The sequence below is a fragment of the Tachyglossus aculeatus genome, chromosome 17 (genome assembly GCF_015852505.1).
Source record: "Tachyglossus aculeatus isolate mTacAcu1 chromosome 17, mTacAcu1.pri, whole genome shotgun sequence".
NCBI classification, from domain to species: domain Eukaryota; kingdom Metazoa; phylum Chordata; class Mammalia; order Monotremata; family Tachyglossidae; genus Tachyglossus; species Tachyglossus aculeatus.
In genome coordinates this window covers 55,306,053-55,331,160 of record NC_052082.1, presented here as the reverse complement: position 1 = coordinate 55,331,160, position 25,108 = coordinate 55,306,053, and the positions used below count along the sequence as shown (strand labels likewise).

Here is a 25,108-nt window from a genome sequence, read left to right as displayed (position 1 = left end):
ACAGTGCTCTGCACATAGTAAGCGCTCAATAAATATGATTGATTGATTGATTACTAGCAAAAGAAAATAAATAGCCCCTTCCCTCCATCCCTCCTCCTCTCCATCCCTCCATTCCTCCTCCTCTCCATCCCTCCATCCTTTCTTCCCCCCGTCCGTGCCATCCCGTGCCACCACCCCCGGGCCGAGAGCCAATCGGAGGCCGCCGTGGGGCGGGGGTCCCCGTGTGCCGGCCAATCAGAATGCGGCTGGGCCCTCTGGCCCCGCCCCCCGTCCCCTCCCCTCCCCTCCCCTCCTGGCCAGGCCCTGGTGGCCCCCTTGCCCAGTGGCCCGGTGGCCCGGTGGCCCGGGGCCCGCCCGCCGCAGCCAGAGGGATGGTGGTTATCACGGGGCAAGAGCCAGCCAGAGGACACCCGGACGATGCCATGTCCAGCAGCTCGGACGCCGAGGATGACTTCCAGGAGCCCGCCACCCCCACGGCCACCCGGGCCCAGGACGCCCTGCCCCTGCTGCCCCAGCAGGTAGCCAAGGCCCGGGGTGGGGGGCAACGGGGGGCCCCCCCTCCTAAACCCATCAATCGATTCGATGTACGATTTGGCAACATCTAGAGACAGTCCCTACCCAACGGTGGGCTCACAGTCTAAAAGGGGGAGACAGACAACAAAACCAAACATACTAACAAAATAAAATAAATAGACTAGGTAGGTACAAGTAAAATAAATCATCATCATCAATCGTATTTATTGAGCGCTTACTGTGTGCAGAGCACCGGACTCAGCGCTTGGGAAGTCCAAGTTCTATTTATTTTATTTTGTTAGTACGTTTGGTTTTGTTCTCTGTCTCCCCCTTTTAGACTGTGAGCCCACTGTTGGGTAGGGACTGTCTCTAGATGTTGCCAAATTGGACTTCCCAAGCGCTTAGTCCAGTGCTCTGCACAGAGTAGGCGCTCAATAAATACGATTGATGACGATGATTTATTTTACTTGTACATATCTATTCTATTTATTTTATTTTGTTAGTATGTTTGGTTTTGTTCTCTGTCTCCCCCTTTTAGACTGTGAGCCCTCTGTTGGGTAGGGACTATCTCTAGATGTTGCCAAATTGGACTTCCCAAGCGCTTAGTCCAGTGCTCTGCACAGAGTAGGCGCTCAATAAATACGATTGATGACGATGATTTATTTTACTTGTACATATCTATTCTATTTATTTTATTTTGTTAGTATGTTTGGTTTTGTTCTCTGTCTCCCCCTTTTAGACTGTGAGCCCTCTGTTGGGTAGGGACTATCTCTAGATGTTGCCAAATTGGACTTCCCAAGCGCTTAGTCCAGTGCTCTGCACAGAGTAGGCGCTCAATAAATACGATTGATGACGATGATTTATTTTACTTGTACATATCTATTCTATTTATTTTATTTTGTTAGTATGTTTGGTTTTGTTCTCTGTCTCCCCCTTTTAGACTGTGAGCCCTCTGTTGGGTAGGGACTATCTCTAGATGTTGCCAAATTGGACTTCCCAAGCGCTTAGTCCAGTGCTCTGCACAGAGTAGGCGCTCAATAAATACGATTGATGACGATGATTTATTTTACTTGTACATATCTATTCTATTTATTTTATTTTGTTAGTATGTTTGGTTTTGTTCTCTGTCTCCCCCTTTTAGACTGTGAGCCCACTGTTGGGTAGGGACTGTTTCTAGATGTTGCCAAATTGGACTTCCCAAGCGCTTAGTCCAGTGCTCTGCACAGAGTAGGCGCTCAATAAATACGATTGATGACGATGATTTATTTTACTTGTACATATCTATTCTATTTATTTTATTTTGTTAGTATGTTTGGTTTTGTTCTCTGTCTCCCCCTTTTAGACTGTGAGCCCGCTGTTGGGTAGGGACTATCTCTAGATGTTGCCAAATTGGACTTCCCAAGCGCTTAGTCCAGTGCTCTGCACACAGTAGGCGCTCAATAAATACGATTGATGACGATGATTTATTTTACTTGTACATATCTATTCTATTTATTTTATTTTGTTAGTATGTTTGGTTTTGTTCTCTGTCTCCCCCTTTTAGACTGTGAACCCACTATTTCGTAGGGACTGTCTCTAGATGTTGCCAACTTGTACTTCCCAAGCGCTTAGTACAGTGCTCTGCACACAGTAGGCGCTCAATAAATACGATTGATGATTTATTTTACTTGTACATATCTATTCTACTTATTTTATTTTGTTAGTATGTTTGGTTTTGTTCTCCGTCTCCCCCTTTTAGACTGTGAGCCCACTGTTGGGTAGGGACTGTCTCTAGATGTTGCCAAATCGTACTTCCCAAGCGCTTAGTCCAGTGCTCTGCACACAGTAAGCGCTCAATAAATACGATTGATGATGATGATTTATTTTACTTGTACATATCTATTCTATTTTATTTTGTTAGTATGTTTGGTTTTGTTCTCTGTCTCCCCCTTTTAGACTGTGAGCCCACTATTGGGTAGGGACTGTCTCTAGATGTTGCCAACTTGTACTTCCCAAGCGCTTAGTCCAGTGCTCTGGACACAGTAAGCGCTCAATAAATACGATTGATGATGATGATGATGATGAAGTTGGCAACATCTAGAGCCGGCCCCTGCCCGACAGCAGGCTCGCAGTCGAGAAGGGGGAGGCGGACAACCAAACCGAACATACAAAAATAAAACCGAACATACTCACAAAAATAAAATAAATAGAATAGATCGGTGCGAGTGAAATAAATAAATAGAGTAAGAAATATGTAGAAACCCAACTGCGGGGCGAGGGCCTTTTCCCTCCCCCGTGACCTGGGTGTGTCTGGGCCGTGGGGGTGCCCTCCCGAGCGCTTAGTATGGCACTCTGCACCAGTGGCCGCTCAATAAATACGATTGAACGAACGTCTTTTACACTGGGGGGGTCTCCCGAGCGCTCAGTACTGTGCTCTGCACCCAGTGAGCGCTCAATAACTATGATTGACTGTTATCTTGTTATATTGTAATAATAATAATAATAATTTTGGTATTTGTTAAGCGCTTACTATGTGCCGAGCACTGTTCTAAGCGCTGGGGAGGATACAAGGTGATCAGGTTGTCCCATGGGGGGCTCACAATCAATCCCCATTTTACAGATGAGGTAACTGAGGCACAGAGAAGCAAAGTGACTTGCCCAAAGTCACACTACTTCCCCAGCCACGCTGCTTCCCCACTCTCCCAAGCGCTTAGTACAGTACCCTGCGCCCAGTGAGCGCTCAACAAATACAATTGACTGACTGTTATATTGTTATGTTGTACCCTCCCAAGTGCTCAGTACAGTGCTCTGCGCCCAGTGAGCACTCAACAGATACAAGCGACTGACTGTTATATTGTTATATTGTGCTCTCCCAAGCGCTTAGTACAGTGCTCTGCACCCAGTGAGCGCTCAATAAATACAAGCGACTGACTGTTATATTGTTATATTGTACTCTCCCAAGCGCTTAATACAGTGACCTGTGCCCAGTAAGCACTCAACGGATACAATTGACTGACTGTTATATTGTTATGTTGTACTCTCCCAAGCACTTAGTACAAGTGCCCTGTGCCCAGTGAGCCTTCAGTAATTACAAGCGACTGTTAAATTGTTATATTGTGTTCTCCCAAGCACTTAGTAAAGTGCTCTGCACCCAGTGAGCACTCAATAAATACGATTGACTGACTGTTATATTGTTAAATTTTACTCCCCCAAGCGCTTAGTACAGTGCCCTACGCCCAGTGAGCGCTCAATAAATATGAGCGACTGACTGTTATATTGTTATATCGTTATGTTGTACCCTCCCAAGCGCTTACTACAGTGCCCTGCACCCAGTGAGCACTCAATAAATATGATGGACCATCGGGCGCCGGATGGTCTGTCGCCAGGGCCGCGGTAATCATAATAATAATAATAATGGTGGTATTCGTTAAGAGCCTGCTGTGTGCCAAGCACTGTTCTAAGCGCTGGGGGAGATACAAGGTAATCAGGTTGTTCCACTTGGGGCTCAGCCTTCATCCCCATTTTACAGATGAGGGAGCTGAGGCACAGAGAAGTTAAGTGTTACCGACTTGTACTTCCCAAGCGCTTAGTTCAGTGCTCTGCACACAGTAAGCGCTCAATAAATACGTTTGAATGAATGAATAAGTGCCTTGCCCAAGGTCACACAGCAGGGAAGTGGCGGAGCCGGGATTAGAACCCACAACCCAAGCGGTATCCTTGGGGAGGGGGCAGACAGCCTCTCACACAACGCCCCCACCCCGGGCCCCCCTGTGTGCGACGAGGGGTGCCCCCCACTCGCAGCAGAAAGAGAGGATGGGGTCTCTGGAAGAAGCAGCGTGGCTCAGTGGAAAGAGCCCGGGCTTTGGAGTCAGAGGTCATGGGTTCGAATCCTGGCTCTGCCACATGTCTGCTGTGTGACCTTGGGCCCGTCACTTAACTTCTCTGAGCCTCAATTCCCTCATCTGTAAAATGGGGATGAAGACTGTGAGCCCCCCGTGGGACAACCTGATCACCTTGTATTTCCCCAGCGCTTAGAACAGTGCTTTGCACATAGTAAGCGCTTAACAAATGCCATCATTATTATTATTACTATTATTATTTTAGACTGTGAGCCCACTGTTGGGTAGGGACTGTCTCTATATGTTGCCAACTGGGACTTCCCAAGCGCTTACTTAGTACAGTGCTCTGCACACAGTAAGCACTCAATAAATACGATTGATTGATGGATTGATTGATTGAGACTCCCTCTGAGGTTGTCATTAGCGCCCCGGCGATGCCAGTTGGCACCCCCCCGCCTCCGCTTTGCAGTGCTGGCAGGGAGTGTCTGGCTGGGCAGGTGCTCATCTGGAAAATGGGGATGGAGACTGCGTGCCCCACGTGGGGCATGGACTGGGCCCAATCTGATTTCCTTGTATCCACGCCAGCGCTTAAGTAAGCACTTAACAAACAGCACAATTATCATCATCAATCGTATTTATTGAGCGCTTGCTATGTGCAGGGCACTGTACTAAACGCTTGGGAAGTACAAATTGGCAACATATAGAGACAGTCCCTACCCCACAGTGGGCTCACAGTCTAAAAGGGGGAGACGGAGAACAAAACCAAACATACTAACAAAATAATAATTATTAACTATCATTCCTGGCGGCCCAGGCTGACCGTGGCTAGTCAGCCCACCGGCCCCTGGCCGCCAAGATCACAGATTCCCGCACACGGCCAGTCCTCCTTGACACGTGGACCCCCTTGAGTCGGGGCAGAGACCTCCAATCCTTCCCCGACACCCCCCACCTCATCCCCGACAACAGCAACAAGGGCTTGAGAAGTCAATCAATCAATCAGTCGTATCTATTGAGCGCTTACTGTGTGCAGAGCACTGTACTGAGCGCTTGGGGAGTCCAAGTTGGCAACATAGAGAGACGGGCCCTACCCAACAGTGGGCTCACAGTCTAAAAGTCCAAGCGCTTTCGGAGCTGTTAGCGTAATTACTGTACCGACCCGCTCAAGAGCCACTTGTCAGCTGTGTGACTTTGGGCGAGTCACTTAGCTTCTCTGTGCCTCAGTTGCCTCATCTGTAAAATGGGGGTTAAGACTGTGAGCCCCCCGTGGGACAACCTGATCACCTTGTAACCTCCCCAGCGCTTAGAACAGTGCTTTGCACATAGTAAGCGCTTAATAAATGCCAAAAAAAAAAAAAGCAGACCCGGACCCCCTCCTCCCCGCCAACTTCCCCCTTCCGCTTTCTGCAGATGGGGAAACCAAGGCCCAGGGTAGTTGAGCAACTTCCCCAGATCACCTGGAGGGATCAAGGGTGGATCCCATATAATATAAATATAAATCATATTTATATCAGTGTCTGGCTCCCCCTCTAGACTTTAAGCTCGTTGTGGGCAGGGAATGTGTTTAATGTTATTGTTATATTGTACTCTTCCAAGCGTTCAGTACAGTGCTCAGCACCCAGTAAGCGCTCAATAAATACGATCAACTGGCTGACTAGGATGGCCAGGGCTCCGGACAACCAGCCTGGGGTCCTCACCGCCATCAAGGAAGCAGTGTGGCTCAGTGGAAAGAGCACGAGCTTTGGAGTCAGAGGCCATGGGTTCAAATCCCGGCCCCGCCAGTTGTCAGCTGTGTGACTTTGGGCAGGTCACTTCACTTCTCTGGGCCTCAGTTACCTCATCTGTAAAATGAGGATTAAGACTGTGAGCCCCCCGTGGGACAACCTGATCACCTTGTAACCTTCCCACCGCTTTGCACATGGCAAGCGCTTAATAAATGCCATTATTATTATTAGTGAAAAGAGCCCGGGCTTGGGAGTCAGAGGACGTGGGTTCTAATCACAGCTCCGCCACTTCTCTGCTGTGTGACCTTAGGCAGGCCACTTAACTTCTCTGTGCCTCAGTGGCCTCATCTGTAAAATGGGGATTAAGACTGTGAACCCCACGTGGCCGGGCAGTAGGTTCATTCATTCATGCGTATTTATTGAGCACTTACCGTGTGCAGAGCACTGTACTAAACACTTGGAAAGTACAATTCAGAAGGTGTGTGTCTTACACCTAGAAGACAGGCTCGCCGGCCCTCTGGTCACCCCCGCTGTAGGGTAACTGAACGGGACCCCGCCGACCGATTGATAGATCAATCAATAAGCCCGCTATTGGGTAGGGACCGTCTCTATATGTTGCCAACTTGGACTTCCCAAGCGCTTAGTGCAGTGCTCTGCACACAGTAAGTGCTCAATAAATACGATTGAATGAATTAATGAATAATAATAATAATAATAATGACGTATTTGTTAAGCACCTACTACGTGCCAAGCACTGTTCTAAGTGCTGGGCTAAGTGCAAGGTTGTCCCACGGAATCAATGGTATTTCTTGAGCACTTACTCTGTGCAGAGCACTGATAGAGCATGGCGTAGTGGATAGAGCACATGCCTGGGCGTCAGAAGGTCAGGGGTTCTCCCCCTCTAGACCGTAAGCTCGTTCATAATTCATTCGGTTGTTTTTATTGAGCGCTTACTGTATGCAGAGCACTGTACTGAGCGCTCAGGAAAGTACAACACAACAGTAGACAGACAACTCTGTGGGCAGGGAGTGTGTCTACCAACTATTTTCTTAATGATGTGCATCTAGCTTTATTTCTATTTATTCTGATGACTTGACACCTCTCCACATTCCCCACAGCACCTGTATATATGTATATATGTTTGTACATATCTACTATATATTTATTTATTTTACTTGTACATATCCTAATTCTTTTATTTTGTTAGTATGTTTGGTTTTGTTCTCTGTCTCCCCCTTTTAGACTGTGAACCCACTGTTGGGTAGGGACCGTCTCTATATGTTGCCAACTTGTACTTCCCAAGCACTTAGTCCAGTGCTCTGCACACAGTAAGCACTCAATAAATACGATTGATTGATTGATTGATTGATTGTCTCCCCCTTCTCGACTGTGAGCCTGTTGTTGGATAGGGACCGTCTCTAGATGTTGCCAACTTGGACTTCCAAGCCCTTAGTCCAATGCTCTGCACGCAGTAAGCGCTCAATAAATACGATTGAATGAATGAACGAACTGTTCGGTATGGTACTCTTCCAAGCGCTAGGTACGGTGCTTTGCACACAGTAAGCGCTCAATAAATACGATTGATTGATTGATTGATTGTCTCCCCCTTCTCGACTGTGAGCCTGTTGTTGGATAGGGACCGTCTCTAGATGTTGCCAACTTGGACTTCCAAGCGCTTAGTCCGGTGCTCTGCACACAGTAAGCGCTCAATAAATACGATTGAATGAATGAACGAACTGTTCGGTATGGTACTCTTCCAAGCGCTAGGTACGGTGCTCTGCACACAGTAAGCGCTCAATAAATACGATTGATTGATTGATTGATTGTCTCCCCCTTCTCGACTGTGAGCCTGTTGTTGGATAGGGACCGTCTCTAGATGTTGCCAGCTTGGACTTCCAAGCGCTTAGTCCGGTGCTCTGCACGCAGTAAGCGCTCAATACATACGATTGAATGAATGAACGAACTGTTCGGTATGGTACTCTTCCAAGTGCTTAGTCCAGTGCTCTGCACACAGTAAGCGCTCAATAAATACGATTGATTGATTGATTGTCTCCCCCTTCTCGGCTGTGAGCCTGTTGTTGGATAGGGACCGTCTCTAGATGTTGCCAACTTGGACTTCCAAGCGCTTAGTCCGGTGCTCTGCACACAGTAAGCGCTCAATAAATACGATTGAATGAATGAACGAACTGTTCTGTATGGTACTCTTCCAAGCGCTAGGTACGGTGCTCTGCACACAGTAAGCGCTCAATAAATACGATTGATTGATTGATTGATTGTCTCCCCCTTCTCGACTGTGAGCCTGTTGTTGGATAGGGACCGTCTCTAGATGTTGCCAGCTTGGACTTCCAAGCGCTTAGTCCGGTGCGCTGCACGCAGTAAGCGCTCAATAAATATGATTGAATGAATGAACGAACTGTTCGGTATGGTACTCTTCCAAGTGCTAGGTACAGTGCTCTGCACACAGTAAGCGCTCAATAAATACGATTGATTGATTGATTGATTGATTGTCTCCCCCTTCTCGACTGTGAGCCTGTTGTTGGATAGGGACCGTCTCTAGATGTTGCCAACTTGGACTTCCAAGCGCTTAGTCCAATGCTCTGCACGCAGTAAGCGCTCAATAAATACGATTGAATGAATGAACGAACTGTTCGGTATGGTACTCTTCCAAGCTCTAGGTACGGTGCTCTGCACACAGTAAGCGCTCAATATATACGATTGATTGATTGATTGATTGTCTCCCCCTTCTCGACTGTGAGCCTGTTGTTGGATAGGGACCGTCTCTAGATGTTGCCAACTTGGACTTCCAAGCGCTTAGTCCGGTGCTCTGCACGCAGTAAGCGCTCAATAAATACGATTGAATGAATGAACGAACCGTTCGGTATGGTACTCTTCCAAGCGCTAGGTACAATGCTGTGCACACAGTAAGCGCTCAATAAATGTGATTGTTTGATTGATTGTCTCCCCTTTCTAGACTGTGAGCCTGTTGTTGGATAGGGACCGTCTCTAGATGTTGCCAACTTGGACTTCCAAGCGCTTAGTCTGGTGCTCTGCACACAGTAAGCGCTCAATAAATGCGATTGAATGAATGAACGACTGTTCGGTATGGTACTCTTCCAAGCGCTAGGTACAGTGCTCTGCACACAGTAAGCGCTCAATAAATACGATTGATTGATTGATTGATTGTCTCCGCCTTCTCGACTGTGAGCCTGTTGTTGGATAGGGACCGTCTCTAGATGTTGCCAGCTTGGACTTCCAAGAGCTTAGTCCGGTGCGCTGCACGCAGTAAGCGCTCAGTAAATACGATTGAATGAATGAACGAACTGTTCGGTGTGGTACTCTTCCAAGCGCTAGGTACAGTGCTGTGCACACAGTAAGCGCTCAATAAATGTGATTGATTGATTGATTGTCTCCCCTTTCTAGACTGTGAGCCTGTTGTTGGATAGGGACCGTCTCTAGATGTTGCTAACTTGGACTTCCAAGCGCTTAGTCTGGTGCTCTGCACACAGTAAGCGCTCAATAAATGCGATTGAATGAATGAACGACTGTTCGGTATGGTACTCTTCCAAGCGCTAGGTACAGTGCTCTGCACACAGTAAGCGCTCAATAAATATGATTGATTGATTGATTGATTGTCTCCGCCTTCTCGACTGTGAGCCTGTTGTTGGATAGGGACCGTCTCTAGATGTTGCCAACTTGGACTTCCAAGAGCTTAGTCCGGTGCGCTGCACGCAGTAAGCGCTCAGTAAATACGATTGAATGAATGAACGAACTGTTCGGTGTGGTACTCTTCCAAGCGCTAGGTACAGTGCTCTGCACACAGTAAGCGCTCAATAAATATGATTGATTGATTGTCTCCCCCTTCTAGACTGTGAGCCTGCTGTTGGATAGGGACCGTCTCTAGATGTTGCCAACTTGGACTTCCAAGAGCTTAGTCCGGTGCTCCGCACGCAGTAAGCGCTCAGTAAATACGATTGAATGAATGAACGAACTGTTCGGTATGGTGCTCTTCCAAGCGCTAGGTGCACTGCTCCGCTCACGGCGAGCGCTCGGTCAGTCCAGGCGGTCGACGGACTGACCGAGAGCGGGCCAGGGATTGTTCCCGGCTAACGCCCCGGCGGGGCCTTTCTCCCAGTTCCCTGAAGTGGTTCCGCTGAACATCGGGGGGACACTCTTCGCCACCCGCCTGTCCACCCTCCGGCGCTACGAGGACACCATGCTGGCGGCCATGTTCAGCGGGCGGCACTACATCCCCACGGACGCCGAGGGCCGTTACTTCATCGACCGCGATGGGACCTTCTTCGGGTAGGTGCCGCCCGCCCTTCTCCCCCCACCGCTCCCAACGCCCCCGCGGGACTTCTTACACTGTGCTCTCCTGTCACCCGCCGTCCGGGGACAGGTTCGTTCGGTGATCGGCGAGGCGAGAGAGAGCGAGAGGCCGGGGACGGAAAGCCTAAGTTTTATACGAAATTTATTCCGCGAGGTGAATTGAATTTATGTATTTGTTTAGGCGCAATGGATTGAGCTTCCCTTTTGGGAGGAATATAATCAATTGGCGATATTAGAGCTTCCCTACACGGGAGGAACACAATCATCATCATCATCATCAATCGTATTTATTGAGCGCTTACTATGTGCTGAGCACTGTACTAAGCGCTTGGGAAGTACAAATTGGCAACATATAGAGACAGTCCCTACCCAACAGTGGGCTCACAGTCTAAAAGGGGGAGACAGAGAGCAAAACCAAACATACTAACAAAATAAAATAAATAGAATAGATATGCACAAATAAATTAAATAAATAAATAAATAGAGTAAAAAAATGTACAAACATATATACATATATACAGGTGCTGTGGGGAAGGGAGGGAGGTAAGATGGGGGGATGGAGAGGGGGACGAGGGGGATCATCCGTTAATCGCGCGTGGGTGTGTTGGCTAACTCTCACCCATGTGCACTTCCCACTCGGGAAGAATCCACTTACTTTCCCACATGGGAAGAATTCATTCCATTACCCGCACACGTGGTGGGCGGCTAGCTCTCACAATGTGCTCTCCCTACATGGGAGGAATCCACTCATAATTCCCATCAGCAGCGGGATACCTGGGTCCCACCCACGAGCCACTCACCCATCCCGCGGCCCTTGCCTCAGTGCGTTGGTTCTGGTTGTAGAGCGGGCATCTGGCCTTCTGGGCAGGGACAGACACGTCGGCTGCTCCTGCTGCTGCGTGTCCTGGTGTTCTGACCCCGAAGGTCAGAGGCGACGGGTATTTATTGCCTGTGCCCCTAGGCCATTCCAGCTTCCGGCCTCAGTCTACCCAATCTCTGCCCTCCCCGCCTCCTCCATACCTAATTTGATTGGCACGGGGGCGAGGGACACCTTCTGTATTCCCAGCTTGGGCTGTCAATCTAGCAGATTTGGTCGTAGGGGCGGTATCCCACCCTCACTTCCGAGTTCCGCCTGCTGGCTCATCATCATCATCAATCGTATTTATTGAGCGCTTACTATGTGCAGAGCACTGTACTAAGCGCTTGGGAAGTACAAATTGGCAACATATAGAGACAGTCCCTACCCAACAGTGGGCTCACAGTCTAAAAGAGTGGTCACGAGATAGCTCAGGTGGTCACGAGATAGCTTTTGACCTTGAGGTGGCCGGTCCCCAAGGGTCACCTCGGCACATCTCCCGAGCGCTTACTGCAGTGCTCTGCACGCAGTAGGCGCTCAGTAAAAACCCTTGAATGAATGGTTCCCCTCCTCTTCATCTTTCTTCTCCTTACACCTCCCCTTCCTCCTTTTTCTCCCGCCCCCCTCTCTTTATAATGACATTTATTAAGCGCTTACTATGTGCAAAGCACTGTTCTAAGTGCTGTGGTGGTTACAAGGTGATCAGGTTGGCTCAGTGGAAAGAGCCCGGGCTTTGGAGTCAGAGGTCATTGGTTCAAATCCCGGCTCCGCCACTTGTCAGCTGGGTGACTTTGGGGAAGTCTCTTCACTTCCCTGTGCCTCAGTTCACTCATCTGTAAAATGGGGATTAAGACCGTGAGCCCACTGTGGGACAACCTGATCACCTTGTAGACTCCCCAGTGCTTAGAACAGTGCTTTGCACATAGTAAGCGCTTAATAAATGCCATTATTATTATTATTATGTTGTCCCATGGGGGGCACACAGTCTTAATCCCCATTTTACAGATGAGGTAACTGAGGCCCAGAGAAGTTAAGTGATTTGCCCAAAGTCACACAGCTGACAATTGGCAGAGTCGGGATTTGAACCCATGACCTCTGACTCCAAAGCCCGGGCTCTTTCCACTGACCCACGCTGCTTCTCACGCTGCTCTCTTCCTCTTTCCCCTCATCCCCTCCTCCCCCACTTCTTCTCTTCCTCCTCTAGAGTTGCCCGCTCACTCTCCTGTGCTAAAAATAATTGTGGTATTTGTTAGGTGCTCACTGTGTGCTGAACTAAGCGCGCGGGATCAGACTGGACACAATCCCTGGCCCACATAGGGCTCAAACATTAAGTACAGTGCTGTGCGCGTAGTAAATACTCAGTAAATACTATTGATTGGCTGAGGGAGAACAGGTATTTCATTCTCATTTTATAGATGAAGAAACTGAGGCACCAACGAGTTAAGGGATCTGCCCAAGTTTGCCCGGCGGCCAAATGACAGAGCCGGGGTTAAAAGCCAGTTCTTGTGAATCCCAGGCCTTTGGGATCTTTCCATTAGGTCACCCTGCTTCTCAGCCTTACACCTCCTAGTTACATCTGGCCTGAAATCGAATGATTGCAAAGGAAATGAAATCAGATGAAAAAGGAACCGTTCTCTGTTATACCATACTGTCCCTAGCACTTAATACAGTGCTCGGCCCACAGTGCTCAATAAATAGCATCGCTGGATAGTGGGGGCCAGTCTCCCTACTGCTGTCCAGCTGAGGTTCGGGGGTGGGCGGTGGGGGGAGGCTGTTGAGGAGGGTCGTTCTGGTTAAAGGTTCCTCGCTTCAGGGAGGGACGCGTGGACAAATGGTCTGCCTTGGTTTCCCCAGGGGTCCATCGGATGCCTCCGGGGCTACGAAAAGAAAGCGTCATGGCTCGGAGGAGCTATAAAAAGACTTGTTGTCTGCGGGCTGATCTTTGGGGGCCAAGAGGTGGCGGGGGGAGCCGGGGAGCTGCGGGGGGGGGACGGCTAGGGTCTCCCCTCATTGAGCCGGTGCTCCGGCCCACCCCCCGCCCCTCCCAGGCACCCGCTTTGGATCTGGAACAACATCGTGTAGTGGCTAGAGCCCGGGCCTGGGAGACAGAAGGTCGTGAGTTCTAATCCCCGCACCGCCACTTGTCTGCTGGGTGACCTTGGGCAAATCACTTTACTTCTCTGGGCCTCTGTTCCCTCATCTGCAAAATGGGGATTGAGACCGTGAGCCTCATGTGGGACGGGGACTGTGTCCAACCCGATTTGCTTGCATCCACCCCAGCGCTTTGAAGGGTGCCTGGCACACAGTCGGCACTTAACGAATACCACAGTTATTATTATTATTGGAAGCACTGGGTTCTCCAGTCCCTTCCCTCAGCGAGCTTTGTCCCGGGAGAAAGCGGGCGAGGAACTGTGACCCGCCTTCCACTCCCACCCCTTCCTTCCCGGTCAGCTTGTCCTCCGGCCAGCAGTGAGAGGGGCCGTGGGGCCTGCCCCACGCTTGGATCTCTGGGCTGCCCCTTACAGCCCACATCCTCCAGGTACCCCAACCCTCCCAGACGGATGGAGCAGGTGTGGCTGGGGGTGGCGGGAAGAGCGCTCCCCAAGTCTCCCCTGCCCATCCCCGGGGACCCCTCCCTCGGCCGGGGGCCGCTGAGCGTCCGTCCCTCCCCGACGGCCCAGGGACGTCCTGAACTTCCTGCGATCCGGAGACCTGCCGGCTCGGGCCCGGGTGCAGGCGGTCTACAGGGAGGCCCAGTACTACGCCATCGGGCCCCTGCTGGAGCAGCTGGAAGAGGTGCAGCCTCTCAAGGGTGAGAAGGTGCGGCAGGCCTTCCTGGGCCTCATGCCCTACTACAAAGGTGAGCAGGGTCCGGGGGAGGGCATCGCCCAGGGTGGGGGGGCGCGGTCCCGGTCACCCGTCCCGGTGCCTTTCACTCCCAGAGGAAGGACTTCCTTGAGTCTGACCTCAGTCCCTCACACTGCAGCCAGAGCCCGTTTCCTCCCATTCTGGAGGCAGCAGGGAGCCCAGGCTCCCCCGGGGGTGGGGAGAGCCCTCCACGGGCTGAGGGATCTTGGGGTGGCCCACCCACCGCCCCCTTCCTTCCCCACCCCCTGCCCGCCCCGCGCAGACCACCTGGAGCGGATCGTGGAGATCGCCGAGCTGCGGGCGGTGCAGAGGAAGGCGCGCTTCGCCAAGCTGAAGGTGTGCGTCTTCAAGGAGGAGATGCCCGTCACCCCCTACGAGTGCCCCCTCCTCAGCTCGCTGCGCTTCGAGCGGAGCGAGAGCGACGGGCAGCTCTTCGAGCACCGCTGCGAGGTGGACGTGTCCTTCGGGCCGTGGGAGGCCGTGGCCGACGTGTACGACCTGCTGCACTGCCTGGTCACGGACCTGGCGGCCCGGGGCCTGACCGTGGACCACCAGTGCATCGGCGTGTGCGACAAGCACCTGGTCAACCACTACTACTGCAAGCGCCCCATCTACGAGTTCAAGATCACGTGGTGGTGAGCGCCACCCGCGCTACTCGGACGGACGTCTCCCCCCGACCCCGGGCGGCGGGGCGACTCTCCCGACCCACGGAGGTGCCCGGCCCCGGGAAGAGAGCCGGGTGCCACGGTTCGGTCGGCCGCTGCCGTGAGGGGCGGCCCGTGGCACCAGGGCGGGGGAGACCGCGACCCCGTCTGCATCCTGAGCCGTGTCCGGGCCCCGGCCCCGTCTCGCCCGGAGTCTGGCGGTTCCCGCGGCTGGCAGTGCCAGCGGGGACCCTGGGTTTGATGGCTGCTCTCCTAGAATTCACCCCTGAGCCCATCTTTCACCCCGATGCATGGGTCTCAGGGACGCCGTGTCCCCAACCCCAAGGGAGGCCTCTTCCCCAGCAGGGCCTCCCGCCCGTCTGTCCATCCAGTTTGGGGAACCCCGCGCGGTCTGCCGAGGGCAGCCTGGGCCAAAGACAGCGGTTCCCCCCTTCGGGGGAGCACTGCCTTCCTCTCTGACTCCGTCTCCTCACCTCTGCCCCGGGCCAACCGGAGCCTCCGAATCCCTGCCAGTGTTTCGGGCACCCAGCCAAAGCTGGACCCCCGTGGCGAAAACCCAGCTCCAAAACCAGGGCGTCCCATCGAGCTAACCCCCTGACTGCTCTCCCGACACCCCATCCTGGGGGATGGGCCTCTGACTCTGCAGATGGGAAAAAGGGGCAGAGTGGGGACCCCCCAGGACCACTCCCAGCCCCTCCTGGCTTGGTGATAGCTGGGAGGAGCCGTGAGCCTCCGTGAACCGGAGCTTGGCTCCGCTGTCCAGCTCCCAGGCTGCTCTCTCCGCCCTTCCCGCCCCCACCTAGCCTCACCTCCAGACCCCCACCAACCAGGGCAGAACGCAGGGGGCCCAGAGAAAGGAGTTGGAAGGTCGAGGATGGAGATCCCCCTGACAGTCTGCCTCCCTCTGCCTCCCCCTCGGGCCTAGATGGTCCCTCGGATCTGGCCCCTTCACCACCTCCCTCCAGGGATCCCACTGGGCGCCTGTGCTCAGCCTAGAGGAGTGGGAAGGGGTCCAGGGAGAGACCCCAGAGGGGGAAAGCTGCTCTGTACAGCTCTCAGCTCCCTCCACCGTTTCTCCCTCCCCGGCAGGCTGGGAGAAGGTCTCTCTCCAAAATGTGGGTAGAGTCGGGGGGGCCCCCTTCGACCCTCCCACCCCCTCGTCTCCGTCGAAACATCTGTCGCTGATATTTCTTGCAGGGTTTCTCCTTCCTGCCTTGCCTAACTAAATAACCGAACGAACCCGACTAACTCTGGCTTGTTTCTCAACGGATTCGGAGGGGAACTCTGTGGGAGGATTCTGGAAGGATGACTCTTGTGGCCCTGGTCTCGCTCTCCCTTGCCCCGGCCCTTCCCCCCCGCCCCCAAGGAAATTCTTGAACGTCGGCGGCCCTTGGGGTGGTCAAGGACCTGGTTGGGCTAGGGCCTAGGCCTGGGTCCTGCGGCCTGTAGCAGTCTATAGGGATCCCTTTGTACAGGAAATCATTCCGAGCGTGGGCATGGCAAATGCTGGGAACCTCGGCTCCAGGATCAGTGTTCCCAGCCCGGTTCCTCTGCGGCCCCTTGGGCTTTCTCCCCCTTGGCCCTGCTCTTCTGCTCCCTCCCCTTTCTGCTTGGCCGGGCGGCCTGGAGAGAAAGGGAGGTTGGAGGTTGGGGCGGGTGGGGGGGACCGATTTCTCCCCAAACGAACGAATATGTCTCATCTATGGGGCAAATACGGTCTTCTCACTTTCTGGAAGTAGCACGAGCCTAGGAGTCAATCAATCAATCAATCAATCGTATTTATTGAGCGCTTACTGTGTGCAGAGCACTGTACTAAGCGCTTGGCAAGTCCAAGTTGGCAACATAGAGAGACGGTCCCTACCCAACAGTGGGCTCACAGGCTAGAAGGGGGAGACAGAGAACAAAACAAAACATATTAACAAAATAAAATAAGTAGAATAGATATGTACAAGTAAAATAAATAAATAGTCAGAAGGTCATGGGTTCTCATCCCCGCACCACCACTCATCTGTTGTTGTGAACTTAGGGAAGTTGCTTCACTTCTCTGGGCCTCAGTCACCTCATCTCTAAAACAAGGATTGAGACTGTGAGCCCCACAAGGGTCAAGGACTGTGTCCTACCCGATTTGCTTATATCCACCCCATCATCATCATCAACAATCGTATTTATTGAGCGCTTACTTTGTGCAGAGTACTGTACTAAGCGCTTGGGAAGTCCAAGTTGGCAACATATAGAGACAGTCCCTACCCAACAGTGGGCTCACAGTCTACCCCAGCGCTGAGTACAGTGCCTAGCATATTGTAAGCGCTTAATAAATGCCATAAGTATTATTACTATTATTCTGGTAGCCTCAGGGAAACAAGCCCAGAAACGAGGTTCTCTGGGGCTCCTGCCGGGGGGCACCGGGGGAGTGTGGTGAGGCCCGGGGACTAAATTAACCCAAAGGGAGAACTTTACTGGAAGGGACAGCTGCCTTTGGGCAACGGTGTGGTCACTCAATCTCCAGCAGTTCACCCCAAAAGACGCAGTGTGGCCTAGCGGAAAGGGGACCTGGGTTCTAATCCCGGCTCCACACGGGGCTCACAGCCTAAGTAGGAGGGAGCAGGATTTCATTCCTATTTTACAGGTAACTGAGGCATGGAGAAGCAAAGTGACTTGCCCAGGGTCACACAGCAGATAAATGGCGAAACCGGGACTAGAACTCGTGTCCTTCTGACTCCCGGGCCTGTGCTCTAATGAGTCGCCATATCCTGGTGAATTACTCAGGAAAAATTCAGCTGCTCCTGGAATTTACAGTCACCCTTTTAAGTGGGCTGGAGGGGAAAGGGGAATTTGGGTCTAGAGTCTCCAGGGAAAGCCCCTTGCTCTGGGTGGATTGTCTGCTCGTGATTTAGAAAGGTCCCTAGCCCCCTCACAGAGAAACTGAGAGCAGGTGAAGTCCACGGGCTTCACGCTCTGTTATTTCCGATGAGACGGGGGACTGAGTCAGGCTGGGCCCGAAGCTGGGATTTCTGACTCTCTCTCTCTCTTTCTCCCTCCCTCCCCCCACCCCCGGGGGTGGACCTAAGGGAAGACATTCTCGTGGCCTTTCATTCACTCGTATTTATTGAGCGCTTACTGTGTGCAGTTTTGTTAGTATGCTTGGTTTTGTTCTCTGTCTCCCCCTTTTAGACTGTGAGCCTACTGTTGGGTAGGGACTGTCTCTATATGTTGCCAATTTGTACTTCCCAAGCGCTTAGTACAGTGCTCTGCACATAGTAAGCGCTCAATAAATACGATTGATCATGATGATGATGATGCAGTAAAAGGGCCCCCTTTTAGACTGTGAGCCCACTGTTAGGTAGGGACTGTCTCTATATGTTGCCAATTTGTACTTCCCAAGCGCTTAGTACAGTGCTCTGCACATAGTAAGTGCTCAATAAATGCGATTGATAATGATGATGATGATGCAGACCACTGTACTAAGCGGCCTTGCTTCCCTTAGGCCTCTCCTGGCCCCAGAGGAGACCCTCCTGCTTTGTTGGTCAGCAAAGCAGAGTGGCCTAGTGGATAAAGCAGAGGGTTGGGAGCCAGGGGAGCCGGGTTCTATCCCCGCTTATCTGCTGCGTGATCTTGGGAAAGTCACTTAACTTCTCTGTACCTCGGTGTCCTCATCTGTAAAATGGGGATTCAATCCTTGTTCTCCCTCCTACATAGAATGAGAGACAGGAACTGTGTCTCCCCCAGAGCTTTGAACAGGGCTTGACCCTTAGTAAGCACTTAACAACTAGCATTTAAAAAAAAAAAGAATGGAGGAAGCTGGAAGGGAGGGAGGTTGAGTGATTCTAGTTGGAGCTGTTTTCAAAGACTCAGGGCCAGCGTCTGACTGAAATACTGGTCTCTCCAGCTCCTGGCCCAGAGGCTAATCTAGGCCACTTCAACCCCTGTTATTACCCGATCAGAAGGTCGGGAGGGATGGGTGTGGCGGCAGCAGTGCGTAGAGAAGCCGGGTGGCCTAGTGGATAGAGCACGGGCCTGGGAATCGGAAGGACCTGGGTTCGAATTGTGGCTCCACCACTCGTCTGCTGCCGTGTCATCTTGGGTGAGTCACTTTACTGGTCCTAAGTTATCTCATCTGAAATAGTAATGATAATGATGGTATTTGCTAAGTGCCTACAGTGTCAAGAACTGTTCTAGACTCTGGGGTAGATACAAGCTAATCTGGTTGGACACAGGGCCCTGTCCCACGTAGGGCTCGCACTCTTCATCCCCATTTTACGGATGAGGGAACTGAGGCACAGAGGTGTGAAGTGACTGGCCCGAGGTCACACGGCTGGCAAGCGGCGGAGCGGGGATTAGAACTCATGATCTCTGACTCCCAAGCCCGAGCTCTATCCGGTATGCCGTGCCGCTTCCATAACCATTTTAAAGATGAGATAACTGAGGTGCAGAGAAGTGATTTGCCCGGGGTCACAAAGGAGGCAAGTGGTGGAACCGGGATTAGAACCCATGACCTCCCGACTTCCCGTCATCATCATTATCATCATCGATCATATTTATTGAGCACTTAGTGTGCAGAGCACTGTACTAAGCGCTTGGGAAGTACAAGTTGGCAACATATAGAGACAGTCCCTACCCAACAGTGGGCTCACAGTCTAAAAGGGGGAGACAAAACCAAACATACTAACAAAATAAAATAAATAGAATAGATATGTACTGCGTCCACTAAGCCACGCTGCTTCTCATAGGACAGGGACCATGTCCCTCACAATTTGCTCGTATCCACCGTAGCGTCTCAGTACAGTGCCTGGCACATAGAAAGTTGCATAATAAATACCACAATTATTATTATTACTGTTAGCCCTGAACTGTGCGATGGGTGTATCCATCTGTTGGTCCAGGGAAAGAGCATCGCTCCTTCTGGGAATCTCATCTCGTTCCTGCCTGTAGTTGGCAAGACGTGGGTGAATCCCACACACGATTTCAGAGTGTGTACGTCCCCGTCTGATCTAACTGTGTTAATTTCCACTCCAGGCCCTGACGAAGGAGGAGAGAGTGCGAATGGTGGGGTGCAAGTTAGCAGCGCTGACAACAATCCGTCCATGCCGGTTCAGTCGTATTTATTAAGCACTTACTGTGTGCAGAGCACTGCACTAAGCGCTTGGGAAAGTACAATACGGCAATAAAGAGTAACAATCCCTGCCCACAGCAAGCTAACAACCAAGAGGATGCGTCTGTCGATTCGATCAGACTCTCCCAAGCGCTTAGTAGCAGAGAAGTGCTGAGAAGCAGCATGGCTTCGTGGATAGAGCACCGGCCTGGGAATCAGGTGGTCATGGGTTCCGCCACTTGTCTGCTGGGTGACCTTGGCCAGATCACTTCACTTCTTTGTGCCTCAGTTCCCTCATCTGTAAAATGGAGCTGGAGACCGGGAGCCCCATGTGGGAGCCCCAATTTGCTGGTATCCACAGTGCCTGGCACATAGTGAGCACTTAATAAATACCATTATTAGTAGTAGTAGTAGACTGTGAGCCCGTAGTTGGGTGGGGATTGTCTGTATTTGTTGCCGAACTGTACGCAGTAAGCGCTCAGTAAATACAATCATCATCGTCAATCGTATTTATTGAGCGCTTACTATGTGCAGAGCACTGTACTAAGCGCTTGGGAAGTACAAATTGGCAACACATAGAGACAGTCCCTACCCAACAGTGGGCTCACAGTCTAAAAGTCTAAATGTCTAAATACAATTGAATGAACGAAGCAGCGTGACTCAGTGGAAAGAGCCCGGGCGTGGGAGTCAGAGGTCATGGGTTCTAATCCCGGCTCTGTCACTTGTCAGCTGTGTGACTGGGCAAGTCACTTAACTTCTCTGTACCCTCATCTGTAAAATGGGGATGAAGACCGTGAGCCCCACGTGGGACAACCCGATTACCTTGTATCTCCCCCAGCGCTTAATAAGCACATAGTAAGCGCTTCACAAATGCCATCACTATTATTATTATTATTATTATAATGAATAGTACAGTGCCGTGTCCCCAGGAAGCACTCAATAAATACAGCCAAATGAATGACAAGAGGTAAGCGATGGCAGCAGGACTGGCTTCTGCGGGAGGCTGTCGGACAGGACACAGTAATGCACCCCGAGTTACTAAGTGGGAAAGGCCGGGCCTCAGACGGAACTCCTGAGTTCTTCCCCAGTGACTCATTGTGTGAGTGGGAGGTGGGGGGAGGCTGCATGACCGCTCCCCGGATTTGGGGAGAGGGCTGGAAGAGGGGGCCGCTCCTCACTCATCCCCCCACCCCCCATGGGCGCCCCACACCTGCAGCCCGGCCTACCTCTAATAACAGTAATAATAATGATGGTATTTGTTAAGCGCTTACTATGTGCGAAGCACTGTTCTAAGGGCTGGGGGGGGTACAAGGTGATAAGGTTGTCCCACGTGGGGCTCACAGTCTTCATCCCCATTTTACATAGGAGGGAACTAAGGAATGGAGAAGTGACTTGCCCAAAGTCAAACAGCTGACAAGTGGCGAAGTCGGAATTAGAACCCACGACCTCTGACTCCCGAGCCCGGGCTCTTCCCACTGAGCCACGCTGACCTCTAGTCCCGCCCCCTCCCAGGTGCTTAGTATTCATTCATTCATTCATTCAATCGTAATTATTGAGGGCTTACTGTGTGCAGAGCACTGTACTAAGCGCTTGGGAAGTACAAGTTGGCAACATCTAGCGACGGTCCCTACCCAACAGTGGGCTCACAGTCTAGAAGGGGGAGACAGGGAACAAAACAGTGCTTGGCACATAATGACTGCTGATGTATATCATCATCATCAATCGTATTTATTGAGCGCTTACTATGTGCAGAGCACTGTACTAAGCGCTTGGGAAGTACAAATTGGCAACATATAGAGACAGTCCCTACCCAACAGTGGGCTCACGTTCTAAAAGGGGGAGACAGAGTACAAAACCAAACATAGTAACAAAATAAAATAAATAGAATAGATATGTACAAATAAAATAAATAAATAAATAAATAGAGTAATAGATCTATAGATCTATAATTCTATTGATCTATTCTGTCTACATGTTTTGAGAAGCAGCGTGGCTCAGTGTAAAGAGCCCGGGCTTAGGAGTCAGAGGTCATGGGTTCAAATCCCTGCTTCACCACTTGTCAGCTGTGTGACAAGTGCTAACTTGTACTTCCCAAGCGCTTAGTACAGTGCTCTGCACACAGTAAGCACTCAATAAATACAACTGATTGATTGATTTTGGGCAAGTCACTTCACTCTCCGGGCCACAGTTACCTCATCTGGAAAATGGGGATGAAGACTGTGAACCCCACGTGGGACAATCTGATCACCTTGTGGCCTCCCTGGCGCTTAGAACAGTGCTTTGCACACAGTAAGCGCTTAACAAATGCCATCATTATTATTATTATTTGTTTTGTTGTCTGTCTCCCCCTTCTAGACTGTGAGCCCATCGTTGGGTAGGGACCGTCTCCATATGTTGCTGACTTGTACTTTCCAAGTGCTTAGTGCAGTGCTCCGCACACAGTAAGCGCTCAATAAATATGAATGAATGAATGAATGAATGAATGAATGAATGAAAGGGGCCGGGCGGGACAGGAGAGGGAGGGGAGGGGGCCGCTCACGTGACGGGCTACGCGAGGAGCCGGACCGGGGGGGTATGTGCGCGTGCGTAGTGAGGGCGCGCAGGGCCGGTGGGTGTGTGCGCGTGCGCGGTGGGGGTGAGGGAGCCGGGCCGGTGGGTGTGTGCGCATGCGCGATGGGGGTGAGGGTGCCGGGCCGGTGGGTGTGTGCGCATGCGCGGTGGGGGTGAGGGCGCCCTGCCGGTGAGTGTGGCGGGGTAGGGGGTGTGCGCGTGCGCGGTGAGGGCGCCGGGCCGTTGGGCGGGGCGGGTAATAATAATAATAATAATAATGATGGCATTTGTTAAGCGCTTACTATGTGCAAAGCACTGTTCTAAGCGCTGGGGAGGTTACAAGGTGATCAGGTTGTCCCACGGGGGACTCACAGTTTTAATCCCCATTTTCCAGATGGGGTAACTGAAGCACAAGAGAAGTGACTTGCCCAAAGTCACACAGCTGACAGTTGGCGGAGCCGGGATTTGAACCCGTGACCTCTGACTCCAAAGCCCGTGCTCTTTCCACTGAGCCATGCTGCTGCTTCATATATGTGTATATGTTTGTACGTATTTATTACTCTATTTATTTTACGTGTACATATCTATTCTATTTGTTTTACTGTTAATATGTTTGGTTTTGTTCTCTGTCTCCCCCTTCTAGACTGTGAGCCCACTGTTGGGTAGGGGTCGTCTCTATATGTTGCAAACTTGTACTTCCCAAGCGCTTAGTACAGTGCTCTGCACACAGTAAGCACTCAATAAATACGATTGATTAAGTGACTTGCCCAAAGTCACACAGCTGACAGTTGGCGGAGATGGAATTTGAACCCGTGACCTCTGACTCCAAAGCCCGTGCTCTTTCCACTGAGCCATGCTGCCTCATTTATTCATTCATTCATTTAATCAATCAATCATATTTATTGAGCACTTACTGTGTGCAGAGCACTGTACTAAGTGCTTGGGAAGTACAAGTTGGCAACATATAGAGACAGACCCTACCCAACAGTGGGCTCACAGTCTAAAAGGGGGAGACAGAGAACAAAACCAAACCAATAAAATAAATAGAATAGATATGTACAAGTAAAATAAATAGAGTAATAAATATGTACAAACATATACATATATACAGGTGTTTTGGGGAAGGGAAGGAGGTAAGATGAGGGGGATGGAGAGGAAGGAAGGGGCTCAGTCTGGGAAGGCCTCCTGGAGGAGGTGAGCTCTCAGTAGGGCCTTGAAGGGAAGGCCCTTGAAGGGATATTTAATCAATCAGTCAATCGTATTTATTGAGCACTTACTGTGTGCAGAGCACTGTATTAAGCACTTGGGAAATACAAGTTGGCAACATATAGAGACAGTCCCTACCCAACAGTGGGCTCACAGTCTAAAAGGGGGAGACAGAGAACAAAACCAAACATACTAACAAAATAAAATAAATAGAATAGATATGTACAAGTAAAATAAATAGAGTAATAAATGTGTACAAACATATATACAGGTGCTGTGGGGAAGGGAAGGAGGTAAGATGCGGGGGATGGAGAGGGGGACGAGGAGGAGAGGAAGGAAGGGGCTTAGTCTGGGAAGGCCTCCTGGAGGAGGGGAGCTCTCAGTAGGGCCTTGAAGGGATATTTAATCGTATTTATTGAGCGCTTACTGTGTGCGCGGGGGGGAGGGGGGATACGGTGGGAGGGGGTGTGCGCGTGCGCAGCGGGGGCGCCGGGCCGGTGAGTGTGGCGGGGTGCGGTGGGAGGGGTGTGCGCGTGCGCGGTGGGGGCGCCGGACTGGTGGGCGGGGCAGGGTATGGTGGGGAGGGGGTGCGCGTGCGCAGTGGGGGCGCCGGGCCGGTGGGCGGGGGTGTGTGCGCGCGTGCGCGGTGAGGGCGCCGGGCCGGTGGGCGGGGGGGGTGTGCGCGCGTGCGCGGTGAGGGCGCCGGGCTGGAGACGGGCCGGGCCGGGACAGTCCGGGCGGCGGCGGCGGCCGAGGCGGCCTTACGGTAAGGGGGCGGGGGCTTCGGGGGGGGGGGGAACCGGGGGCCCCCCCCCGCGCCGCCCGTCCTGCCCACCCCGACCTCGGCCTCCCCTCAATCAATCAATCAATCGTATTTATTGAGCCCTTCCTGTGTGCAGAGCACTGGACTAAGCGCTTGGGAAGCCCAAGTCGGCAACACCTAGAGACGGTCCCTACCGAACAGCGGGCCTCCCCGTCCGTCAGCCCCCTTTGGTGTCACCCTCCCTCCCCCCAGCATCCCCGCATCCGGAAAAAACTCCTCACCCGGGGGGCTTCCAGGCTGTCCATCCATCCCCTCGCCCCCTCCTCCCTCCCCTCCCTTCTCCCTTCTCTCCTCCTCCCTGGCAGCCCGCACCCTCCGCTCCTGTGCCGCCGCTCCCCTCCTCCCCGGGCCTCGTCCTCGCCCGTCCCGCCGTCGACCCCCGGCCCACGTCCTCCCCCTGGCCTGGAAGCCAAGCTCGCTCTCTTCCTTCCTTCAAAGCCCTACTGAGAGCTCACCTCCTCCAGGAGGCCTTCCCACACTCAGTCCCCTCCTTCCTCTCCCCCTCCTCCCCATCCCCCTCTCCTTACCTCAATCAATCAATCGTATTTATTGAGCGCTTACTGTGTGCAGAGCACTGTACTAGGCGCTTGGGAAGTACAAGTTGGCAACATATAGAGACGGCCCCTACCCAACAGTGGGCCCACAGTCAAGAAGGGGGAGACAGAGAACAAAA

The 25,108-nt window shown here is 51.9% G+C and overlaps 2 protein-coding genes across 3 annotated transcripts in view; both read left to right on the top strand.

Annotated features, from left to right (window-relative positions):
- The first annotated feature begins 327 nt into the window (after positions 1 to 327).
- On the top strand, positions 328 to 16,363 carry KCTD7 (potassium channel tetramerization domain containing 7). Its single transcript, XM_038759084.1, has 4 exons — positions 328 to 518; positions 10,185 to 10,354; positions 13,916 to 14,094; positions 14,365 to 16,363. Exons 1-4 carry the CDS (start codon positions 372 to 374, stop codon positions 14,739 to 14,741), a joined length of 873 nt encoding a protein of 290 aa, XP_038615012.1. The 5' UTR covers positions 328 to 371; the 3' UTR covers positions 14,742 to 16,363.
- Positions 16,364 to 22,580: 6,217 nt separating this feature from the next.
- The window catches only part of RABGEF1 (RAB guanine nucleotide exchange factor 1), a 33,556-nt gene continuing 31,028 nt past the window's right edge, over positions 22,581 to 25,108 (top strand). The window contains exon 1 of one of the 2 annotated variants that reach the window (XM_038759083.1): positions 22,581 to 22,596. Coding sequence is in view for 1 of the 2 variants with exons in the window: in XM_038759082.1 (XP_038615010.1) it covers positions 22,938 to 22,951 (14 nt within the window). In the remaining variant the exon portion in view is untranslated. Of the gene's footprint in view, positions 22,597 to 22,933; positions 22,952 to 25,108 lie in introns of those variants that run through there. The other variant, XM_038759082.1, reaches the window with a different exon arrangement.

Bases quoted from the DNA above. Each gene is read 5' to 3' on its own strand.
- KCTD7 (XM_038759084.1), top strand. From the start codon at position 372: ATGGTGGTTATCACGGGGCAAGAGCCAGCCAGAGGACACCCGGACGAT. The intron at 10,355-13,915 runs GTAGGTGCCGCC...CCGACGGCCCAG, and splicing joins CGCGATGGGACCTTCTTCGG to GGACGTCCTGAACTTCCTGC. The intron at 14,095-14,364 runs GTGAGCAGGGTC...CGCCCCGCGCAG, and splicing joins CCTCATGCCCTACTACAAAG to ACCACCTGGAGCGGATCGTG.